At 40.0% G+C, this 20,497-nt stretch overlaps 1 protein-coding gene across 3 annotated transcripts in view; it reads right to left on the minus strand.

Moving 5' to 3' along the window:
• Window positions 1-6,846: 6,846 nt before the first annotated feature.
• Window positions 6,847-20,497, minus strand: part of uacab (uveal autoantigen with coiled-coil domains and ankyrin repeats b) — a 75,795-nt gene continuing 62,144 nt past the window's right edge. For all 3 annotated transcript variants that reach the window (XM_056265464.1, XM_056265465.1, XM_056265466.1), the window contains exons 12-19: window positions 20,352-20,384; window positions 18,913-19,005; window positions 18,764-18,794; window positions 18,586-18,635; window positions 14,641-17,319; window positions 14,392-14,544; window positions 7,386-7,451; window positions 6,847-7,104 (exon numbers count right to left, since the gene is read on the minus strand). In XM_056265464.1, coding sequence (XP_056121439.1) covers window positions 7,033-7,104; window positions 7,386-7,451; window positions 14,392-14,544; window positions 14,641-17,319; window positions 18,586-18,635; window positions 18,764-18,794; window positions 18,913-19,005; window positions 20,352-20,384 — 3,177 coding nt within the window. In that variant the 3' untranslated portion in view covers window positions 6,847-7,032. The remainder of the gene's footprint in view (window positions 7,105-7,385; window positions 7,452-14,391; window positions 14,545-14,640; window positions 17,320-18,585; window positions 18,636-18,763; window positions 18,795-18,912; window positions 19,006-20,351; window positions 20,385-20,497) is intronic.

A 20,497-nucleotide genomic window follows, 5' to 3' on the forward strand; every position in this document is an offset into this window, starting at 1 on the left:
TTATACTAATGGTGGTGGGGAGTTTAGAACATTTCATGTGTTGCTAATCTTGCGTTGACGTGATCTCAAACGTGACATTGAATTGTTGATGAAGCAACTAAGTTCAAGTGTCTAAAGGCAATTTTACATATGTGTCATTAGCGAGGTCATTAGATTGAACATTACATGAACTGACATTACATCTCAGGCCCTGTCCACACGGACACGGGTATTTTTATAACCGTGACTTTTTTTACGCGGTTCGGCCGTTCGTCCACACGAAAACGCACTGAAACCGAACATTTTTGAAAACCCCTGCCAGGGTGAGGATTTTCAGAAACGCCGGTTACAGTGTTGTCGTGTAGACAGTGAAACCGGGGTTTTTGCCTTGCGACGTCAGAGCGTGCGCCGTTATCCGCTGTGTTTGACGTCAGATTTGCGCTTCTGATTGGCCAACGTGGCTTTACGCTTAAGGTTTATATCGCCTCCTGCTGGCGTGTCACGCTCTTGACCGCGCTTGATAGCGTGTTTTTGCGTTTTCATGTCGGAGACCGAGCATGTGTGGACGGGATTTTTTTTTTAAACGCTGTAGGAAAAACTCCGGTTATAAAAATACCCGTGTCCGTGTGGACAAGGCCTCAGTTCCGATGTTTACTACCGGTGATCACAGCTTGACTGAGTGACGTAGTTCAGTTCGTTTCCCGGTGGGAGGGATCAGGTAGCACAGAGTGTGTGTGTGTGTGTGGAGGGGCGGGATGAGTTTTTTTTTTAAATTCAGGCTTTCTCGACCGATTTTCAAAATCGTATACCATAGCTTTAAGGGTACATATTACTTCTGTAAGGTATATACTGATATTCATATTTTAGGGGTTGATACAAAGTTGTCCCTTTAAGGATACTGCCCTATAGTGACTAGCTGTTGTACCCCTAAAGGTAAAAATTTTGCAATATTTTCAGACAGTGGCAAACTTGAATTTGTGATGTCATGATCTTAATTGTTCATTAGCACATCTGACTGGACCATTCCCGTGCAGCAAACTCATGTAATGTGCCATACATTGGCAGATCCCCCCCCTCTATGTAAAGCGCTTTGAGTGCCTAGAAAAGCGCTATATAAATGTAATGAATTATTATTATTATTATTATACATGATTTGTTAGACATTTGTCTCTCTCTGTGGGCACTGACATTCAGGATTCGTTTGTTGTGTAGATGACTGAAAAATATTTCTTTGGGTTTTATGAAGCAGGTGTGAAAGGTAGAAACTGGCTCAGTGAAAGTCAGAGGCATCAAAGGCTGGACGCAGCAGCCACTGTTCCCAACAGGATCCTACTAACTAACACCTGCAAGCATCCGGAAACTGTTATTCTAGGGATCTGCATTACGATCCGGGGCGTGCTGCAATCTTTGCGGTGGAACCAAAGGCAGGCGACGCAAGCAAATCACAGCAACACAAACCTGCAAAAGCTCCAGATGAAAGGAGGAAGATTAGAGAGATTTAAAGGACATTTAAAGCAATTAATCCAATACCTTGCCTTATAAGAAGAGTGAAAAGCAATACAATTAACATCTAGAAAAGCGAGATGAAGGCAAGTTACACTTACACATTCATTCCAACGTCAAAAGACCCTGGTCTTGATTAAAGACATTTCATAGTAAATATCTGTTATAAAAGCAGGTAAGACCGTTTTTATGGAAAGATCTTTAACACTGACATTACAAGGTAAATTTGGGTATAAAAAAAAAATCACATAATTCAAAGTGATTAGAATGTTCTTGCTTGTTAAAATCTACCAAACTCTCACTTATAGGCAAGATTGTCCCTTTAACTTAACACTACAATAAACCCTTGTGTATAGCTCTCAAAACACATGGTATTAATTTAGCTATCCTTTTTTTCTTCCAGATTGTTCAACAAGGGTTTGTTAAAATTTACCAAATGTGGCTGAATTTCAAGAAAAGAAACAAATGCAGATGTAAGTTTCCACTTTACAGCCTGTTTATGTATTGTGAATTCCTTCCTAGGAGACGGAGGCTTTCATGTCTTAATTGGATTGTGTGACTGCGGCTTTGTCTAACAAATGCACATTTTCAACGCTAATGATCGACAGTCACAGCCCTGATTTTTGCCCAAAGCACTTTGACTGTGAGCCTAATGAGTAAGGAATAAACTAATACCTTATGTTCTGCTAGCAGGAAACTCTCCAGGAACATTAACCATTTCAAACACCTCTATAACCGCACCTTCACCCTGGCTGCCGGAGGTAGGCCTATTAAATGAAGGAAGTAAACACTGAGAGCTGGGTGCAAAGGACTGCAAAATGAAAAGACAAGCTAACGCAAGTCAGTAGAGGATGATCAGCAAGAAAGCGTCTTGGTTCATTGGTTCAATGACGCGATCGTGCAATTAAAGTCATTGGCAGTATATGGTTACCACAAGCAAACTGTATATGCACAATATATCAGAAGCATATTGGTTATAAAAAACTATATTAGAAACGTTTTAAATTTATCATAATATGTGTGTGTACACTAATACTTATACACTGTATAGGCCTACTTATAAACACACTGTTCAAAAATATTTTTTATTTAGCGAGAACACATTTAATTGATCAAACGTGTCAGTAAAGAGATGTATAATGTTTTTGATAAAATATTTCTCCATTTAAAATGAATTCTGTTCTATTCAATTTTCTTTTCAACAAAGAATCATGAAAAAAAGTATCATGGTTTGCATAAAAATATAAAGCAACTGTTTTCAACATTGATAATAACAATAAATGTTAATAATAAATCTCCAATATTACATAGTGTTTAATAGTGCAGGCTAATATTTGCAATCTCAGAAAAAAATGGTACCACCCTGTATTCTGTGGATTATTGAATTTGACCATTTCCTTGCATTCTTCATTTTCATGCGCTCTATATAAAGCCACCTGTTACAAATACAAAATTTATATTTTACACTTGTATGTATACATTTTAATATCTGCCATTTATCAGTTTATTAGCATCTACCAGGATTTTAACATTGGTGCTTTTCTATTATAAAGACTCTTACAAATTAGTTCCTAGACCATTATGTATAAATTCTTCTAAAGTCTGCATGAATGAATGTTCTCTTCTGTGACTTCAGACTGTCAACCAGTTGAGGTCCTTAACAAAATGAAAGTATAGCAAAGACGGCCAAAAAGGGAAACCATAACGCTCTCCTCACCTTTCCCCTCAATTTACCTCTTAACAAGCTTGTAAAGTACCACAGGCCTGCACCACAGAGCAAGAAAAGCAGACAAAACCAAATGGTAAAAAAAAAAAAAAAAGTCAAGAAAGTACATTAGTTGCAGCACTATTTCCAAGCAGCCCACCATCAATTCCGCATGCTTATTCTGTTAAACCACGGACACAGCCCCATGTGTCAGCTCTTAGCAGACATGTGAATGCAGTCGATTTTCCATCGAGGCCTGGGGATTATTAAGAGGTTGAGCTTGGAAGAGAGGACGACCACATGTTTCTTGTTTGACCGGAAAAGGGGGAGAAAGTAAAAATGAGTTGATACACAAGGCATTAGTGGTTAACCGAGAGCTAATGAGGGAAAAAGAACAACAATGAGCTCAGATGTAACCGTTTAAATGGGAGGTTTAAATTTTCAACTTTGAAGTAACACCTCTGCACAATTACCTTGCGGTTTAAGAGTCTGTTTGAAATGTGCTCAACAGTATCAAGTTTTTTTACCTGTGTGATCGAATCAAACCCACCTCACCCTCAAACAATTGTATGGAGGTAAAACTTGTTCAGAAGGAAGATCTGGAGGCCAAAATGTGCAGAACACAACTCTATGGTCTTCCCTCATGCATAAAAACCCAACCACGGACAGAGAGAGCCGCGGCCTGGCGGTGGTAGTGGGACTCTCCTGTGGCCAGCCAATAAATCCTACAAAATAAAAGAGTCTCTTATTTTTTCAACCATTTTTTCCCCTCATCCCAGGTGTTAGATGATGGATGATGAGGTCAGGGAGGCATGGATCACATGGCAAGGATCAGAGAGGAGCTGGGCAGGAGACATGTTGAATCCATCTAGTCGAAATCAGCCCCATGTGTCCTCCAGAGCCCTGTTATCCTATAAATGAACTTTATTGAGGCAACAAAGTGCAGGGACCTCTGCAAAAACATTAAAGGGGTGAGCGGAGGTGACCGATCCAGGGTGGCTAATGAGAATTTTTTTTTTTTTTTTTTATGAGATTCCTTTAAAGGTACTAATACAGAAAGCACAGCCAGCACAACCTATGGGAGGGTGAACGAGACCAAAACGGGATGTTGTGCACATCTGCATTTGTTAAAAACTATTAAAAGGGAAGGTAAAAAAAACTTAGAAAAAAAATAGATGTGCAAGAAAGATAAAAAAGGAGCAAATCATTCATGACACGTGGAGGGCTCTGCAGTAAAAGCAAGCTTGAATCATGACACAGAGACTACCGAGTGAACAACTAACCACATTAAAGCAACCCCCACCCCCAGCCCCCACCTACCTACCAGGGGGCCAGCTAAACATCAGGGTTACACTGTGATCCTTATGGACATGATTAATGGTAGAGAGAATGGGAAAGAGAGGGGAGTGATGGGAGGATGTCTGGTTCTGCTTATGGTCCTGGAAATGAGATTAAAGGGAAAGCTCCAAACAGATTGAATTGTATTTGCCATAATTGCTGAGAACAGCTTATGCAGGGCAGGCCACAAATAACAGACTCATAAAAACTATACACTGCTGAGGAAGGGTAGTCATTTAAGCAATCAAATATACAAAAATGTGAAATTAATTAGGTGTGGGATGAGTTTAGAGCTTAAGAAAATTACCTTCTTGCATAAGTGACTGAGACTACATAAAATGATAGAGACTAGTGACTTACTAAAGCACATTGTAGAAACTAAGAGGGGGAAACAAAATTGATTCTGTTGGAGTGTTAATTTTTTTACTCTGACCTTAGTTTAATAAGAAAAAAACTATGACCTTTATGGGAAGAAAAAAACCCCCAGTATTTTCTTAGTGTTTAACGTACCTTTCAAATGAGATTTATAAAGACAAAGGTACAAATCAATGCAAACCACATGAGGAAAAAAGCTCTCAATCTTGATCTGATTGGATTTAAAGTAACAACATGTGCGTTCACTTCAAGGAGAGCGAGAGGGGCTGGAAAGGCCTGCCAACGGCAAGGTTCACCTCATGACACTACGAGACTGCTTGGATTAATCTTTTTCATTTGCACAGAGCCAGTTTAGTCTAAAAGAGGCACTTTTATTGATGTTAGACTCAAAATTCTGCAAAACAAAAAGAAAAAAGAAAAGAGAAAATGTTCATGAAGGAAATGCAGACTAACTGATAACCATAAGAGCAGTTAGAATGTAATACTAATAAATAATGAAACCATTACAATTAGGCATTCCCGACAAAGAGAACCAACAGTTCATCAGTTAATTCCAATCAAACCAAACGGCACTACAGTGCATGGTGTTTTTAAAATAAATCAAATACTGAAAAGCCATGATTGGGAACTCTAATTAATTTTAGAATATATGATTGGAAACTCAAAGGATAATTTGACTTAAAAATGACAGTTTAGAAGAAAAGAAAAAAAAACGGATCCACAAAGTATAAAGTATGTCAGTCTACAGTCATGTTCTGAAACCTGAGCAGATTATTGTGCCTTTCCATTCCAGTCCTGCTGAATTCTGTAATAGTTACCACAAACATGGTGTTCCTTAATCAAAAGTAGTACAAAGCTATGTAAAAGGTGATATCTCATATTTGGAAAGCATCAAAAGGGAGAGTTCCTAAATGCATCACATTCTCCTACACAAAAGCACACATCAAACTTGGCCAGCCAAGTCACACCACTAGATGGCGATATCAGCCAGGATACAGGAACATGAAGGATAGAGTGTTATGAAAGTCCTCAGTGTTAAATTCTTTGCTCATTCGATCATCCATGAGATGTGGTCTGCTGTTGTCACTGCAGAGGCAAAGCAATTTTACATAAACACTTTATTAAAGAACTACTCCCTCCTATATCACCCAACCCAATAGACACTCACTGACTCAAATACATCACACGCATTTGAAACAAATGATCCAGTGTATGGACAAGTTAAAACTGCAAAAGATACGTGTAAGATGAAGCTGCAGTAATGTGCTCTGATCTTTCATGATGTCTTTGGACTATAACAATTTTGGGACCCTCCAAAACAAGTGTACCAACGATTTTTACTGTGGTACTCTTCGGTTACTGTACACTGTATGAGCATAAGCTTACATGTGATAAAAATGTAATATTATTACTGAGCAGGATATTCAACCACTATGCCATTGGCATTTCATAAAACACAGACGGCCCAGGAAATGCCTCTATGCCCACCACTCCACTAAAGCCTTTAAGCTAACTTCCCTAGTGTTGAAAGATCTATTTCGCCTAACCAGATCATTACTTCAACCATTGCAGTGGACACAGTAATGCTGGACTGAAACAGCATGTTAAAATCTCTCTAAAGGGCTGCGTCCCTTATTAATACACCACACGTAGCTTAGATCGAGGCTAAAAGCATGGAGGGAGGGAATGTTCTTCTTTAAACTGTAGTTAGGTTATTTCAACATGAAATAAGGAGGTACATGAGACTCAATCACTGAATGTGCAGTTTACATCTTCACAACATCCTGTACTTCTCATTGACTCTATAGCATGTAGCAATAACATACATAGTTAAGTCAATATGCTTAATTATGATTAAATAATTATCCATTGCCTCTCATGTTTATGATTTATGTGTTTTTTTGACGAGTTTAGTTATCCCTAGTGCTATATTTAGTACTGTCACTATTACAGATACTATATTTCATACAGTTAGAACGTACAACACCGAACCTAATCAGAACATATCAAACATTACAAAACTTGACTTTTTGAGTGAAGTGCTCCAGAACAGTATAAAACTGCACTGAGCTGAATGGGAGGTTACTGTGTGAATGATGAATTGGAGTCAGTGTGGTCTCGGTGTGTTGACTTCAACACACAAAACCTTGTCTCATTCGAATGATCTGCAGTAAGGCAGCTTGGACATCTTCATCCATGTGACCCTGAAAGAAAACAAGTCATGGGTGTTCAGTCAGGATAAATCCATCTTCAGAATTGCATCAGAAGCTTCTATGCAACTACATGTTATGACCTGTACACTTTTATAATGTCTTACTATAACAGTACTGTTGATCTCTGTATGTCATCTGTGGTACACAGAAGACCATGCGCTATAATATACCGAAGAGGTATGAATGGCCTTGTTATAGGAGCAAAATATAAGGAAATGCTACTGCAAAGGAAAACAAACCTTCACACTCAACACACATTCATGTACAATTACCTGTGCTGCACTGAGAAGATGAGTTCGATAAATTGATACAACTTCTCTATGTTGCCTCTCAGCATCCTGTTTAGATGGGAAAAGACAGGACATATCAGGCAGTGTTTTACATGCATTATATAATAAGATCTTGCAAGGTTAGATGGTCTCAATGTGTTTGTAAACACAATGCACCCTCAGTAACACAAAATACTAAGCAATTGAGATGACACACATGTACACAAACATAACATGAAAGTAAAGTAGGGGGCTGGGACACATTGGGTTCATCTATTCTAAACCTACATCAGGGGTCGGAAACCTTTTTTCGTTTTTTTTAATGTATTTTTCGTTAATGTATTTTTTCCTGTATTTAAGAGCCAATGCAATAACAATTACATTATTTAGGTCCATAGCCAACTCAATAGAGATAATAGAGAAAAATAGAGAAAAAGCAACAAACAATAGGTAATTTTGTTACAATAGGTAACAAAATTTAGGTTTAACAATAGGTCTAACAATAGGTTTCAATATGGAATTAATTGTGCATGGCTTTCACTATGAGGTTAAGTTTCCACCTGAGCATAACACCTCTTTATTGTTGTGTGTGTGTCAGTCCAGTCACTGAATTTTTTTATGCTCCTCTGAATTCTTACTTTTTGCCATTTTTACAAACTAGCAATGCAGCTGCTTGTACCGAGCACCAGAGGTAGCCAAGGCTGTTCACACAGTAATTGAATATGGTTGTCAGTCCTGTATTTGACTCCTTAATATGGTTGTACACAGACAGTTTAGTTAATTACGGGAGTGACGACCGCATTCTATCACTGAACTCATACCTGTACATTTTCACGACTCACAACCGCATTCTCTGCAAACTCCTGGTGTGTGAACTGGACTGGACAACTAGTTGTCTGTCGAATCATACAGTTTGAAAGAACCACTCTGCACTGCACACAAGCATGTCTTGTGTGTGTAGCGGGTTTTCATTACGGTGACTTACAGAGATGAAGATATGTGTCCTGTGAAGTTTTTAGATTAAGTTCTTGTCTTCCATCGGAGATGCATAGTGTGTGGTCTGTGCGTGACTCAAATGCTTTGCTTCTCCACTCGGGTATAAAAGCTGCTGTTGGTTAATTACGATTTGACTGTAAACAACTTAAAGAGCGTTGACTTGTACCACCTGACAGCTGCAGATTCATTTCGGCGTTGATAGTGTTGCCATAGAAACACATACGTCCTCCCCGGACGTTCAGTAATTACGACATGGCATGAACTAGGGCTGGGCGATATGGCCAAAAAATCATATCTCGGTATTTTTTGGTTAAATGGCGATATACGATATATATCTCTGTACTTTCTACGGTTTTCTATTTGGATAAAGAAAATCTGTATTTCTTTAAAAAAAAAATGTTATTTCACATTCTGCCCAATGATATCCTACAAACAATGCGATATTGAAGGATATGGAAACAAATATAGTGAATGTAGGCTATGCAATATATTATGTGCAAAAAGATTTTGTTTTTAAATTGACTAAAGGCTAAACTAAAAATAAAATAAAAACAAAAACAAAAGCACAAACTAATTATATTAGCCTGCATTTGATTACCCCATTATAATGGTCACTTTCATAAAAATATTAGCCTGACTTCGTCATACTCATATTCTAGTCAGAATGTGAGTCTGATACTGCTCCATAGGGCTTTGATTATGAGGCGTCTTAACCGAACCAGAAAAAAAAAACTCTGCACTCCATTGGATAGACCTACAACCAATCAGAGCAACGCAGTAAGTGATGTATGTTGAGCTACGCATAGTTGTCAACAGAACTCAACTGCACGCACGCTGGAAGAAGTAGTAAAATAATGAGTGTTGCTTCTTTTACTTGGTCCTCCATGAGTGCGACCAAAGGAGAAACCACAACGACAACAGGGTTTTCATTGCGTCCCATATTCTTAGTGACCATCGGAGCCAGCTGATAAAATTAAACTTTTGCCGAATCCCGTAGGAAGGACGGCAAACACATCTTTCCGATCGACAAATGCCTTGATTACAGTTCTCTGTTCGTCTTTTAAAATTAATGCGCTGTGGATTTCTTTTACAACAGACGCGATAGCGGAATCTATACATCTCAATTCTCCAGCTGCAGTCACCTTTGAGGGAAACCAGTTCAACCCAAGAGCTCTTTTATAACGTGATGATTACGTAACCGCAGATCATCTGTCCATCATCGTATAAAGCCCACCCTGGCAATTTGATTGGCCCGACAATTTCTGAACCGATCATAATTACTCCTCAATGGATCGAGTCCAGACCGAACTTCCAGACCAAAAAATGTTGTGGGCGGGGTTCGGGCTGGCATCCAGGCTATAAAAATATACTTGTAGGTTTAAAATTCCACATGTGGCATATTTATTGTCTCCAACAACAAATATTTTAGCAATATGTTTATTTTAGTCAGAATTATTGCGCTAATATTCTATATTGTGCTCCGTCTGTTTGACGCGCATGCGCGCAGCGGCGCTCGTTCACGAAAGCTTGAATTTTAGCGGAGATTCACTTGCAGAAGCTCGTCCTCTCCTGACAGTGAAATGGACATATTTGTTTGACTTTCTAACATTTACAGATAGAGAATATACCTGTGAAATGTAAGTTGAGCACTGAGGAAAGCACCACATCTCAAACGCATTAAACAGCACAAGTATTTATCTGTCAGTCAGCAACAGTATCTGTCAGAGCATCTTACAGGACAAGCTGCTTTAAACTTGTTAACTATATCTTACCAGTTATTTTGAAGCCCTTAAAGGAACACTCCGACTTTTTGGGACTTTAGCCTATTCACCTTATCCCCCAGAGTTAGATAAGTCCATACATACCTTTTTCATCTCCGTGCGTGCTATAAGTCTGTTTGACGCACCCACCGCTAGCCTAGCTTAGCACAAAGACTGGATGTAAATGGTTGCAGCTAGCATACTAATCCAAATAAGTGACAAAATAGCGCAAACATTTTCCTATTTTTATGTTGTGATTTGTATAGTCACAGAGTGTACAAAAAACAAAGTCACATGAGACACAGACATATTTTAACCGTATAAATACTGGGAACTATATTCTCTGAAGGCGAAGCACTGCTACTTGGGCGGAGTGATAACCGCAGCACCTGAGACGTACCGTACCCAAACTCTGAACGAACTCTCTGCTCCTCACCACGGCACGTCTCAGGTGCTGCGGTTATTACTCCGCCCAAGTAGCAGTGCTTCGCCTTCAGAGAATATAGTTCCCAGTATTTATACGGTTAAAATATGTCTGTGTCTCATGTGACTTTGTTTTTTGTACACTCTGTGACTATACAAATCACAACATGTAAATAGGAAAATGTTTGCGCTATTTTGTCACTTATTTGGATTAGTATGCTAGCTGCAACCATTTACATCCAGTCTTTGTGCTAAGCTAGGCTAGCGGTGGGTGCGTCAAACAGACTTATAGCACGCACGGAGATGAAAAAGGTATGTATGGACTTATCTAACTCTGGGGGATAAGGTGAATAGGCTAAAGTCCCAAAAAGTCGGAGTGTTCCTTTAATATAAGCTTGTGTCATGTTTAGGACAAATTGTACTATGTAGCTACTTTCACTGCAGCAGCTCAAACTGCGACCTCCGCTATTTTTCAGATGTGCTCATATCAAACTACTGTATCGATATAAACGGTATTGCCTCATTCCATATCATTTAAAAAAATTATATCGATATATCGTACAAACTCGATATACCGCCCAGCCCTAGCGTGAACGCAGCATAAGCTTGTTGTTTTGGTTCATGAGGAACTGTAAAAGGTGGATGCTGTTTCTTTCTGGCGCTCAGTGATGTCTGTCTACAACTCTGCATAGCCTTACAGAACGCGCTGATGACGTTGTGATGTCTGCGAGATCAGGGAGCGTGGAGGTATGGAAATACATATCTTGACAGGCAGGTAAGACATCCTATTATTGCATTTGGACCGAATGCAATGATTGGACGAACATTTTTTGGTTCTGGGACTCCCACAGAAGATGTAATTTTTTAAAAAATTTTAGACCAGGGATGGGGCCGATCCGATCCAGTATCGGTATCGGGACCGATACCAGCGTAATTCACGTATTGGATTTTCCCGATCCAACCTGCGGAGATATCCGATATCCATGAGCCATGTCTGCGCTTTAACGTTGTCTGCTGAAATGACTCCAAAAGTGATTCCCGCCGGCTAGTCTGCTAGCTGGCTGCAAACTGTGGAATGGATTTCCTGAACGGAGGCGCGGCTCAATGAGACACGCCTCCGCTCAGGAAATCCATTCCGCAGTTTGCAGCCAGCTAGCAGGAAAGCATTGAGCAGCATTATGTCCGCTGTGGAAATACTTCACACTGGAAACACCGCAGAGCAAGACAGCAAAATGGAATGTTTGCAAAGCCGTGATTCAGAGAGCTGGAAGCTCCCTCGCGTCGGTCAACACAACGAACGCAATCAAACATTTAAAAAAGGACCACGTTAAAGAGCACGAGGATTTTTTAGCCAGGGGGCCAAAAGACAACGGGAACCGTTTTATTGATAGAGAGAGTGCGTGTGTGTATGTGTGTGTGTGTTGTAGCCTGGTAATACCAAACTCTGCTACTTCGCTTTGCTTCGTAGACAGAGTCTGGAATGGCATAATTGAAAAGTGTTTTCTTTCTCGCGGGGGGGCGCTTGTCTGAAGTATAAAATCATTGGTTACCCGTAAGCCAATCACATAACGCAATCACCTCTCTCTCCAACTTAAACATCACCTCCATTCAAAATCTTTAACAAACACTCTTCTTGTTCGGGCTTCAGTTTGCAAATGCCGGGAATATTCTCCACAACAGAGCGAATTGCATCCCGTATCTCCATATCCGCGGTCGTTTTCGATTTCCCTAACCTAAAATACAATAGGCTTGTTTGAGATGAGCAAAATCTGCGCAGAACCGATCACCGGTGCTCACCGCGAGATGCATGCCGGTTAGAAATGTGTCCGAGTGCGGTCCGCCTTGCTCTGATGTCATGCTGACATATGTCAAAAAACTCTTGCGACCGCAAGGCGCACGAGTCGGATTCTGCAGTCGCGCGCAGTTGCTCTCCACCGACTGCACTGATCAAAAGCACGATGGGAAACAACTTGCTGACGACACAGCTTAATGCTCATTGGTTTAAACAACCGTGATGTATTGCTCTCTTATAAAATGTTTAATTTTCAAAACTCTGATAAAAACAATTTTTGTGTATACGTTATGTGTGAATATTCCCAAACTCTCTGACAGTGCGATGGGTTATGCAATGTAATTTTTATTTAAAAAAATAAAAATAAAAAAACATTGTATTAAAGAAAAAATTATTGATAAACATGTATTTGGAATGGAATTAAATACTGTAAGTACTTTGGGTGTCTTGTTTATTATATTTATTTTCATATAAAAGCAACAGAACTTAAATTACATCCAGTTTATTAGCAACACCGTGCACAGGCGTAAATCCCGCGATATCAGTCTTTGATCTCACAGGTGTCTGATCCACTGCGAGAAGAGAGATCTGTCCGGCTTGCCTGCACATTTTTCACTCCTCCCCTCACTGCAACCGCCTACTCTCGACTACATTTCAGGCGAGGCAAGGCTCATCTCAAACAAGCCTATTCTTAAACTCAGCGCTTAGCGTCTACATCACGGCTCTCACCCCGCTCTCTGTTCGTTGATTGGCCGGCTGTTTTCAGGCCGGAGGAAAACAGATAGGTCGCTATCTCAGACTGAGTACAGAAGCGAACTGAAATTGAGCGGAAGTATGAAGTCTGACGTAGTCAGGCTATGTGTGTTGCACACTGAGTCCGAAATTCGCGTCAGAAATTTTCGCACGTTAAAAAATAAATACATCCTCACGTTATGTCAATCACGCTTGCACACTGCCACTGAAACTTTCGTCCGTCAAAAAAAATAAAATAAAATCGAATCGGGTTCGATTTTCTGCGTTTTTCGCATCTGTAGCAAGCAGTTTGAATGGAGTTTGAATGGTGTTTTGACAATTCAGAGCCACCCAATCACGAATACGATTTCGGACTCAGTGTGCAAGGGCCTTAAGATGTTTACAGTTATTGCACTTTTCTTATATTTCTAATATTTGACATTTTAAAACCTTGATTTGTTGATGCTACAAGAGCCAGTTTACTTGATTTGTGCTGTTCAGATGTACACTGTTTTATTGATAGTGTGTGTGTGTAAGATGTTTACACTTGCACGTTTCTTATATTTCAAGACTCAAGTATTTGACATTTTGGGAATGTAATAAATATTGACATGACAATCAATTTGAAACCCTTACAGTTGCATATTTGTTTTCAGAATGGGATTTTTCCTGTTAACAGGATTTCCTGATTTTCTGACCTTATACTTACCTAAAGTTGCCTTTTGGGACATACATGCATACATACGTACATATCATACTTGCCTGTTGAGAGGAGTTTATTTCAGCATCATATAAAATCAACAATAATGATAATAATAATAATATTAAAGCAAACAGCTCTGGTATCGGAATAGAATCGGCATCGGCCGATATCCAAATTCAGGTATCGGGATCGGAAGTGAAAAAATGTGGATCGGTGCATCCCTAGACCACTTCTATTATTAATTGCTATGAGCAAGAGAGTTTCAACCAGGATAACAAAAAGTGTTTATGCAAAGCATTGCCTACCCTAGGCTTTAAGTAAAAGGAGGCCATTTAATTCAGTATAACACCAAATCTTGGAAGACAACTTAATAATATAATCCAATTACTGCTGAAATAACCTGAGGGAGAATGAAATCGGTCCCTCAGTCCATTCTATCACTCCAAGTTATTTTTAAATATTATGATTATGATTTATATTATATTTGTATTATATACGCAAGTCAGTTAGTAAGTGGGTGTATTTTTTAGTCCAAGGTGATGGCATGTAATATTTGAGGGCAAACTAATCCATCTGTATGTGCATATGAACAGAGCTACTCACAGCCAGCTGCTGCTGGAGGCTCTTGACCTGGGCTTGGAGTGTGTCAATGTGTTGAGTCTGTCTCTTGTTGGGAGTGTTGCCAGCATAAGCCAGCTGGGATAAGCCATTCAGAGCCTGTTTCAGCCTTTCAACATCTGCCAACAGTTCTGTAATCTGAAACAGAGAACGCCTTGCTTTATAATCAGACAAAATATCAGGCACTTATCGAAAAAACACTTCATTTATAACAAATGAGTATAACCTTCTCACCCTTTTGTCTTTAAGCTCAGTCTGCTCTGAGGACGCTTGAATCCTCTTCTGTAGTTCTCCAATGGTGCGGAGCGATTCCTCATATCTCTCTTTCAGATCTCTGATCTCCTTTTCAATGGAGGCACTTTTTATCTGCAGGGCCTCGGTTTCAGCTCTCGCCCTCTTTTCACCCTCCCTGGCCTGGGTTGTTTCCCTGTACAGATCCTCATATTGCTCATCCAGTCCTGACAGCCGGTCGCCAAGTTCACACACCTTCTCCTCAAGCTTGTGCTTTTCAGCTCTGAGCTCGGTCACCTGTTCTTCATAGCTGCGGAGGTCATCGAGAGCGTGTGTGGCTCTGAGGAGCTCAGTCTGTAGAGTGGCTACATCCTCAGCCCTCTGCGCGCTGGTTTCTTCCTCATCCTGCAGTGCCAAGCGAAGCTTGTTGACCTCACGCTCAAGAGCCTCTTTAACCTGGCTATACTGGATCTCATCACAGCTCTGACTCTGGAGTTGTTTCTCTAGTTCATGAACACGCTGGACTTCCAGTTTATGAGCTTCCTGTAAGCACTTGCACTCCTTTTGCGCCTCCTGCAGGCTCCCACTCAGAGAGCTCTGCATGGCCTCAAACTGATCCAGATGGATATACTCACTGTTCAGTTTCTTCTGGAGACTCTGGATCTCAGAGTTGCACAAGGCGTTTTGCTCCTCTAGTTCAGCTCTCTGGATCGTAACCTCTTTATATTGCTGCTCCAGCTCCACCAACTTTAGACTCAGCTCCTCCCCCTGGCTCTTGCAGCGGTCCTCCACTTCTTTGTACTTCTCGCGGGACACAAGCCCCATCTCAAGTTTTTGCTGCAGAGGCACCATCTCTTCTTTCAATTTTTCATTCTCTAGCCTTTGGCTTTCCCCTTTGGTCTTTTCGTCATTGTACATCCCCTGCATTTCAGCAAGTTTATCTGCTAAGTCCTTCAAAGTGGTGTTGAAATGCATCTCTTTTTCCTCCATAGCAGTCAATGGCACAAACTTCAACTCCAATGCCTCTTGAATAGTATCCAACTCTTTCTTCTGTGCTTCAATTTCCTCATGTAGTTTTGATGCGCTCTCTTGAGCACACTGGTACTTTGAGTAGGCATCTCTAGCTCGTCCCTCTGCTTCTGATAACGCTTTGCTCATTGTGCTTTTGAATATCTCATGTTCCACAAGGCTGATATAGTCATTTGCTAACTTGGCCTGCACATTCTCAAACTCTTCTTTCAACCTAGCATTTCCTTCTTTCGCCTTCTGTAACTCCTCATCCCGAAGTCTACAATAACCCTCCAACTTTGCGATTTCAATCTTAGCTTTCTCCAAAGCCTCATCTAACACCATCTGCACACTCTCATACTCCTTCTTTGTTACAAACTCAATGTCAAAGTTCTGCTTCAGAGTTGCTTTTTCAGCTGCCAAAATCTCAATTTCATTGACTTTCTCCTGGTACTGATCTTGAAGGTTATTAAGATCTCCTTCCAGATCTGTGTTGCGTTCTGTGAGTGCAGCTATCTCGCTCTCATAACGTTCACAGGGGATGTACGTGCTCTTCAGGTTGGTAATGTTCTCACAGAGAGAGGTCTTCTCCTCGTGCAGCCTCTGTAGCTTCTCCTCAGCATGCTTTCTCCTCTCCGTCTCCTCTGTTAACCTAATCCTCAACTCCTCCACAGCGAGTCCCATAGACCTCTTCACCTCCTCATGGTTTTCTAAGGTCACAAACTTGGTCTTCAGATTGTTGCCGAGTTCCTGCAGCTCCTCTCTGAGCAGTTCTCTCTCATCTTCACCCTCCTCAACTTCACATATTAATGACTGACACTTTACAGTGACATCAGCAAGTTTCTTCTTCAGGGTTGAGCTTTGCTCCTCAAGAGCAGCCCGGACTCGCTCATGCTCTTGCAAGGGGACAGTTTGTCGGTCGTCCATCACACGGTGGAGCTCTGCCACTTCCTCCAGCACACGGTCATAATCTTCCCTTAACTCAGCCAACTGCAGCTCCTTCTCATCCACAGCATTGGTGAAGAGGTTCTTCATGTTGTCAAACTTCTCTCCGGGAACCATTGACGTCAACCTGACCTCTGTAGTCTTCACTTGACCCTCCATGTTTAAGAGCGTCTCCTCCATGACTTTATGGTCCTCTTGCATTGCGCTTAGCTCTGCAGTGAGCCTCTCAACCTCCACAGCCAGAAGTCCTTCACTTTTTTTATACTCCTCCAATGCTTTTTCACTCTGCTTCAAATGGTTCCTGACCCGTCCAACCTCGGTAGAAGCTCCCTCGTATTTTGCCTTCATCTCATTGAGCTGTGCTTTGAGGTCATCAACAACTTGGTTATTGAGATGATCCTTTACTGCCACCACATGAGCCTGAAGCTGTTTCACCTTTGCCTCAGAATCTATCATTCGCTTCTGCACATCTCCCATGGCTTCCTCCAGCTCATGTACCTGCTGGTCCGACTCATGTTTGATGGCCTCACACTTCCTGGTCAGCTCCTCGCACTCCTGGGACCTGCATGCTAGAGCCTTTTGGAGGCGGCCAACCTCCTCTTGTGCAGCATCTTGTTGTCGGCGGACACATTCAAGCTCTTGTCGAGGTGACTCAGGATCACCAGGCACCGGCCGAGACAGCTCCAAAGGTCGAGCCACAGATCGAGATGGTCCTGTAGACGGCAAGATCTGAATTCAAACACAAGCGGGCATTAATTATTGTGCACAAAAACATTCTGTCAGAATACTGAGTGGATAGTAACTAAGCTTAATGGGAAAAGACTGGAAAGAGCCTATTTTTATTTTAAACAGCTTTCTTTCTCCTCATTACTATAAGAACAAGAAATTAGGGAAATTAAATCTAGTCTGTAAAAATCCATGGCCGGCATTCTGTTGAGGAATAGAAGATTTGATGGCTCCCATATTTTTTTCTCACATGGGTTCATAACAAGGGCTTAAAACTTTCAAAGAAAACTTTATCTAGGGCACTTACCAAGTCAAACATCTGATCCTACTTTAGCAGGTGCCTATTTTCATATTTTTAAAACGTGTAGTGACCTCTAACGTAGGTGAGAGTAAAGTCGTCTCTGGTGCTATGTGACAACAAAATTGCATCCACCACATCTGCCCAAAAGCTGAACCCAGGTATATTATATCCCTTCAGAGAATAGTGCTAATAAATCAAAAACCTGTCTGACGCTGCAGGCTATGGAGGTTTTGAAATGAAATGAGAGAGAGCAACTTATCTGACTTCCTCTCCTAAGCTTAACACAGCTGACATAGACAGCCTGCTCGCTGCATTAGTGAACATAAGTAAAATTCCAAACCTTGGGAACCTTGTGCGTGCTGAGCAAACCTTTAGAATTATTTCTTGATTTTGCACTTGTAGTCTGATGTTGTTGTTGGACTTCATGAAGGAAATCAGACAAATAAATATCTGTGTATGTACACTGAACTGACTAGTTCCTGGGTATTAACCCAAGTACATACTGAGTAAAAACATTAAACTGCATTTACGCACAGTGCAACCATTTTGTAGACCTGAATGTTACAGACTGTTATTTTATAGCAATTCATTATATTATTTTATTAGTAATTACTTAACAGTGCCTATGGTATACATGTTTCATGCATAAAGTGTTACCCTCTTTCTTAATATCTCTTAAGATATATTTACTTATGGACAATGTTTGATATACACACATATTTTATTACCAATTGACAAGGGTTGGAATATTGGAACAAGGTCAGCAATTTTAATCACAGTAGTTTCAGTAAAAAGTCCTTTGTTTGTTTAATTGTTTGTTTTGGAGTTGGTTTACACCAAGTAAATGATTTATTAGTTATATAAATAGCTAATATATAATTTAATATAAAAAGAATTTGTTTTTGGCATCAGTAGAATTTTTTGGTGTTTATGGTGATTAAGAAGAATTTAAAGAAATTTAAATTCACCTGAGCAGAGTCCAAGCTGTGTGACTGTCGAACTAGTACATTGTCTTTTCCTGCAGAAAATAAGAACCCAGAATTAACAATTTCAACATCAGCACAGTTTATATTAATGTCTCTAACTTTAAGGTCATACTGTACTTAATCACAGACTAAAGACCCAGATTTTAAAAGACAAAATCACCTTTGATCACGGACTGGCCAGGGTAATCTCCCTGTAAAATAAAAACATGCAGATTTGTTCATCATTTCATCACTTTAATCATGAGTTTCTGGATCTGGAGTTAACAAGCAGCAGCCCTTGATGAGCATCTTGCAAAGATTTTAACTAACCAAATGGCTCCGCTGCTGGACTCTCACAGTCTCTATGGCCCGGGCTCCTTCTTCTTTCTCTTTGGCAGAAAGTAAATGCTTCAGCTGCTCTCTCTGGTGTACAAAACAGATACACATGCATATTCAATAGCAACTCACACACAACCTTAAAAAAAACCAAATAAACCATTAAAACTATGATAGGATAATCAGCCCTGAAAACTCAGAGGAGGAGAAAAAGGTGACATGGTTACGAACTATATTGTTGTTGGGTGGTCAGGAGGCATTCTCCCCCAGGAGAAGTTTTTGTGATTTTAACATGTAAACAAAGCATTCTGGTGCACTCTGACAAGAAAATAAAGGGAAAAGACAACATTTGAACAAGAAAAAAAAAAAAAAAACATTTATTGACACTAGGGCTGGGAATTGACACAAATTTCACAATTGGATTCAATTTTGATTCACAAGCTAGCAATTCAATATACTTTGTTTCAATATTGACTAATTTGGGGCCTATCAAGCACAGTACATGGCTAATTACCTCAAATATATCTAAAAAAATATATCACTCATCTAATGCTGTAAACTATACAGGAAACCCCAGTTGGTACATCATTATAGTATTAAGGATTACAATTAATTGATTGGTAGGCTACTTACATTTAAATTACACATAAAAAAGTTTTTATAGTAACGTTATAATACATTTTTAATGACAATTATGTTTCTACAATTTTTTTTTTATATTTAAATGTTGGCTGTCATAAAACATATTCCAACATACATTAATATTGAAGAACAGGTAAAAATACAACGAATGTGCAATATTGAGCATATATATAGCAAAATGCTCATCTCTTAAGTACATTTTTCTTGCTGACTAACGTTTTTGAACATTGAATTTTCTGAGGTAAATGTGGCATTATATGACATTATTTAAGAGCTGTTTTATTGATGCCTTTCCGCGGTTGAAACCAATTGAGCGATTACATGTGACGTGATTCGGATTTCGAGAAGTCCTACTGTATCTTTCAACATATAACTTCTGATGTTTATTTCGTCTTGTAACTAGTTAAGTGGAAGAGATGATCGGTTCAAGTGCGCTCCACACTGCCACTTCGCTTAAACTGAGGCGCGACAGTGTTCTGTCACACCACAAAAAATCGTGGCAGCAAGAGAGAGACATTTTTGGTCTCACTCCAGTCTATGGGAATTGGGAAATTAGCCCATTTTCGATTTTTGTGAGGTTTATTAAGCTTGCAATCCAACCACACACCCCTCCCCCCCCCACACACACACCAGATCTACACGATTCACATGAATGAGATATTTTGATTCAAAATAGTGAATTTCTAATTCCAAGACTAATTTGTAGGTATAGATGATGAAGGAATAAAAAATAAAAAATAACAGACAATGACACTAGGACAGAAGAAAGTCTCTTCCAGGGCAACACATACCTCCTTGTGAATGTCCTCCACTGTTGACTTTTCCTGAAAAAGGAAAGGAAAGAAAGAGAGATAGAGAAAACATGCATTACAAAAAATGTCTGCAAAACAACTGCAATATGAATACAAAACTGCCTGCTCAGATAAATACAGAAGAG

Source organism: Rhinichthys klamathensis, unplaced genomic scaffold (assembly GCF_029890125.1).
Source record: "Rhinichthys klamathensis goyatoka isolate OS25496 unplaced genomic scaffold, OSU_Roscu_1.1 h1tg000232l_1, whole genome shotgun sequence".
NCBI classification, from domain to species: Eukaryota; Metazoa; Chordata; class Actinopteri; order Cypriniformes; family Leuciscidae; genus Rhinichthys; species Rhinichthys klamathensis.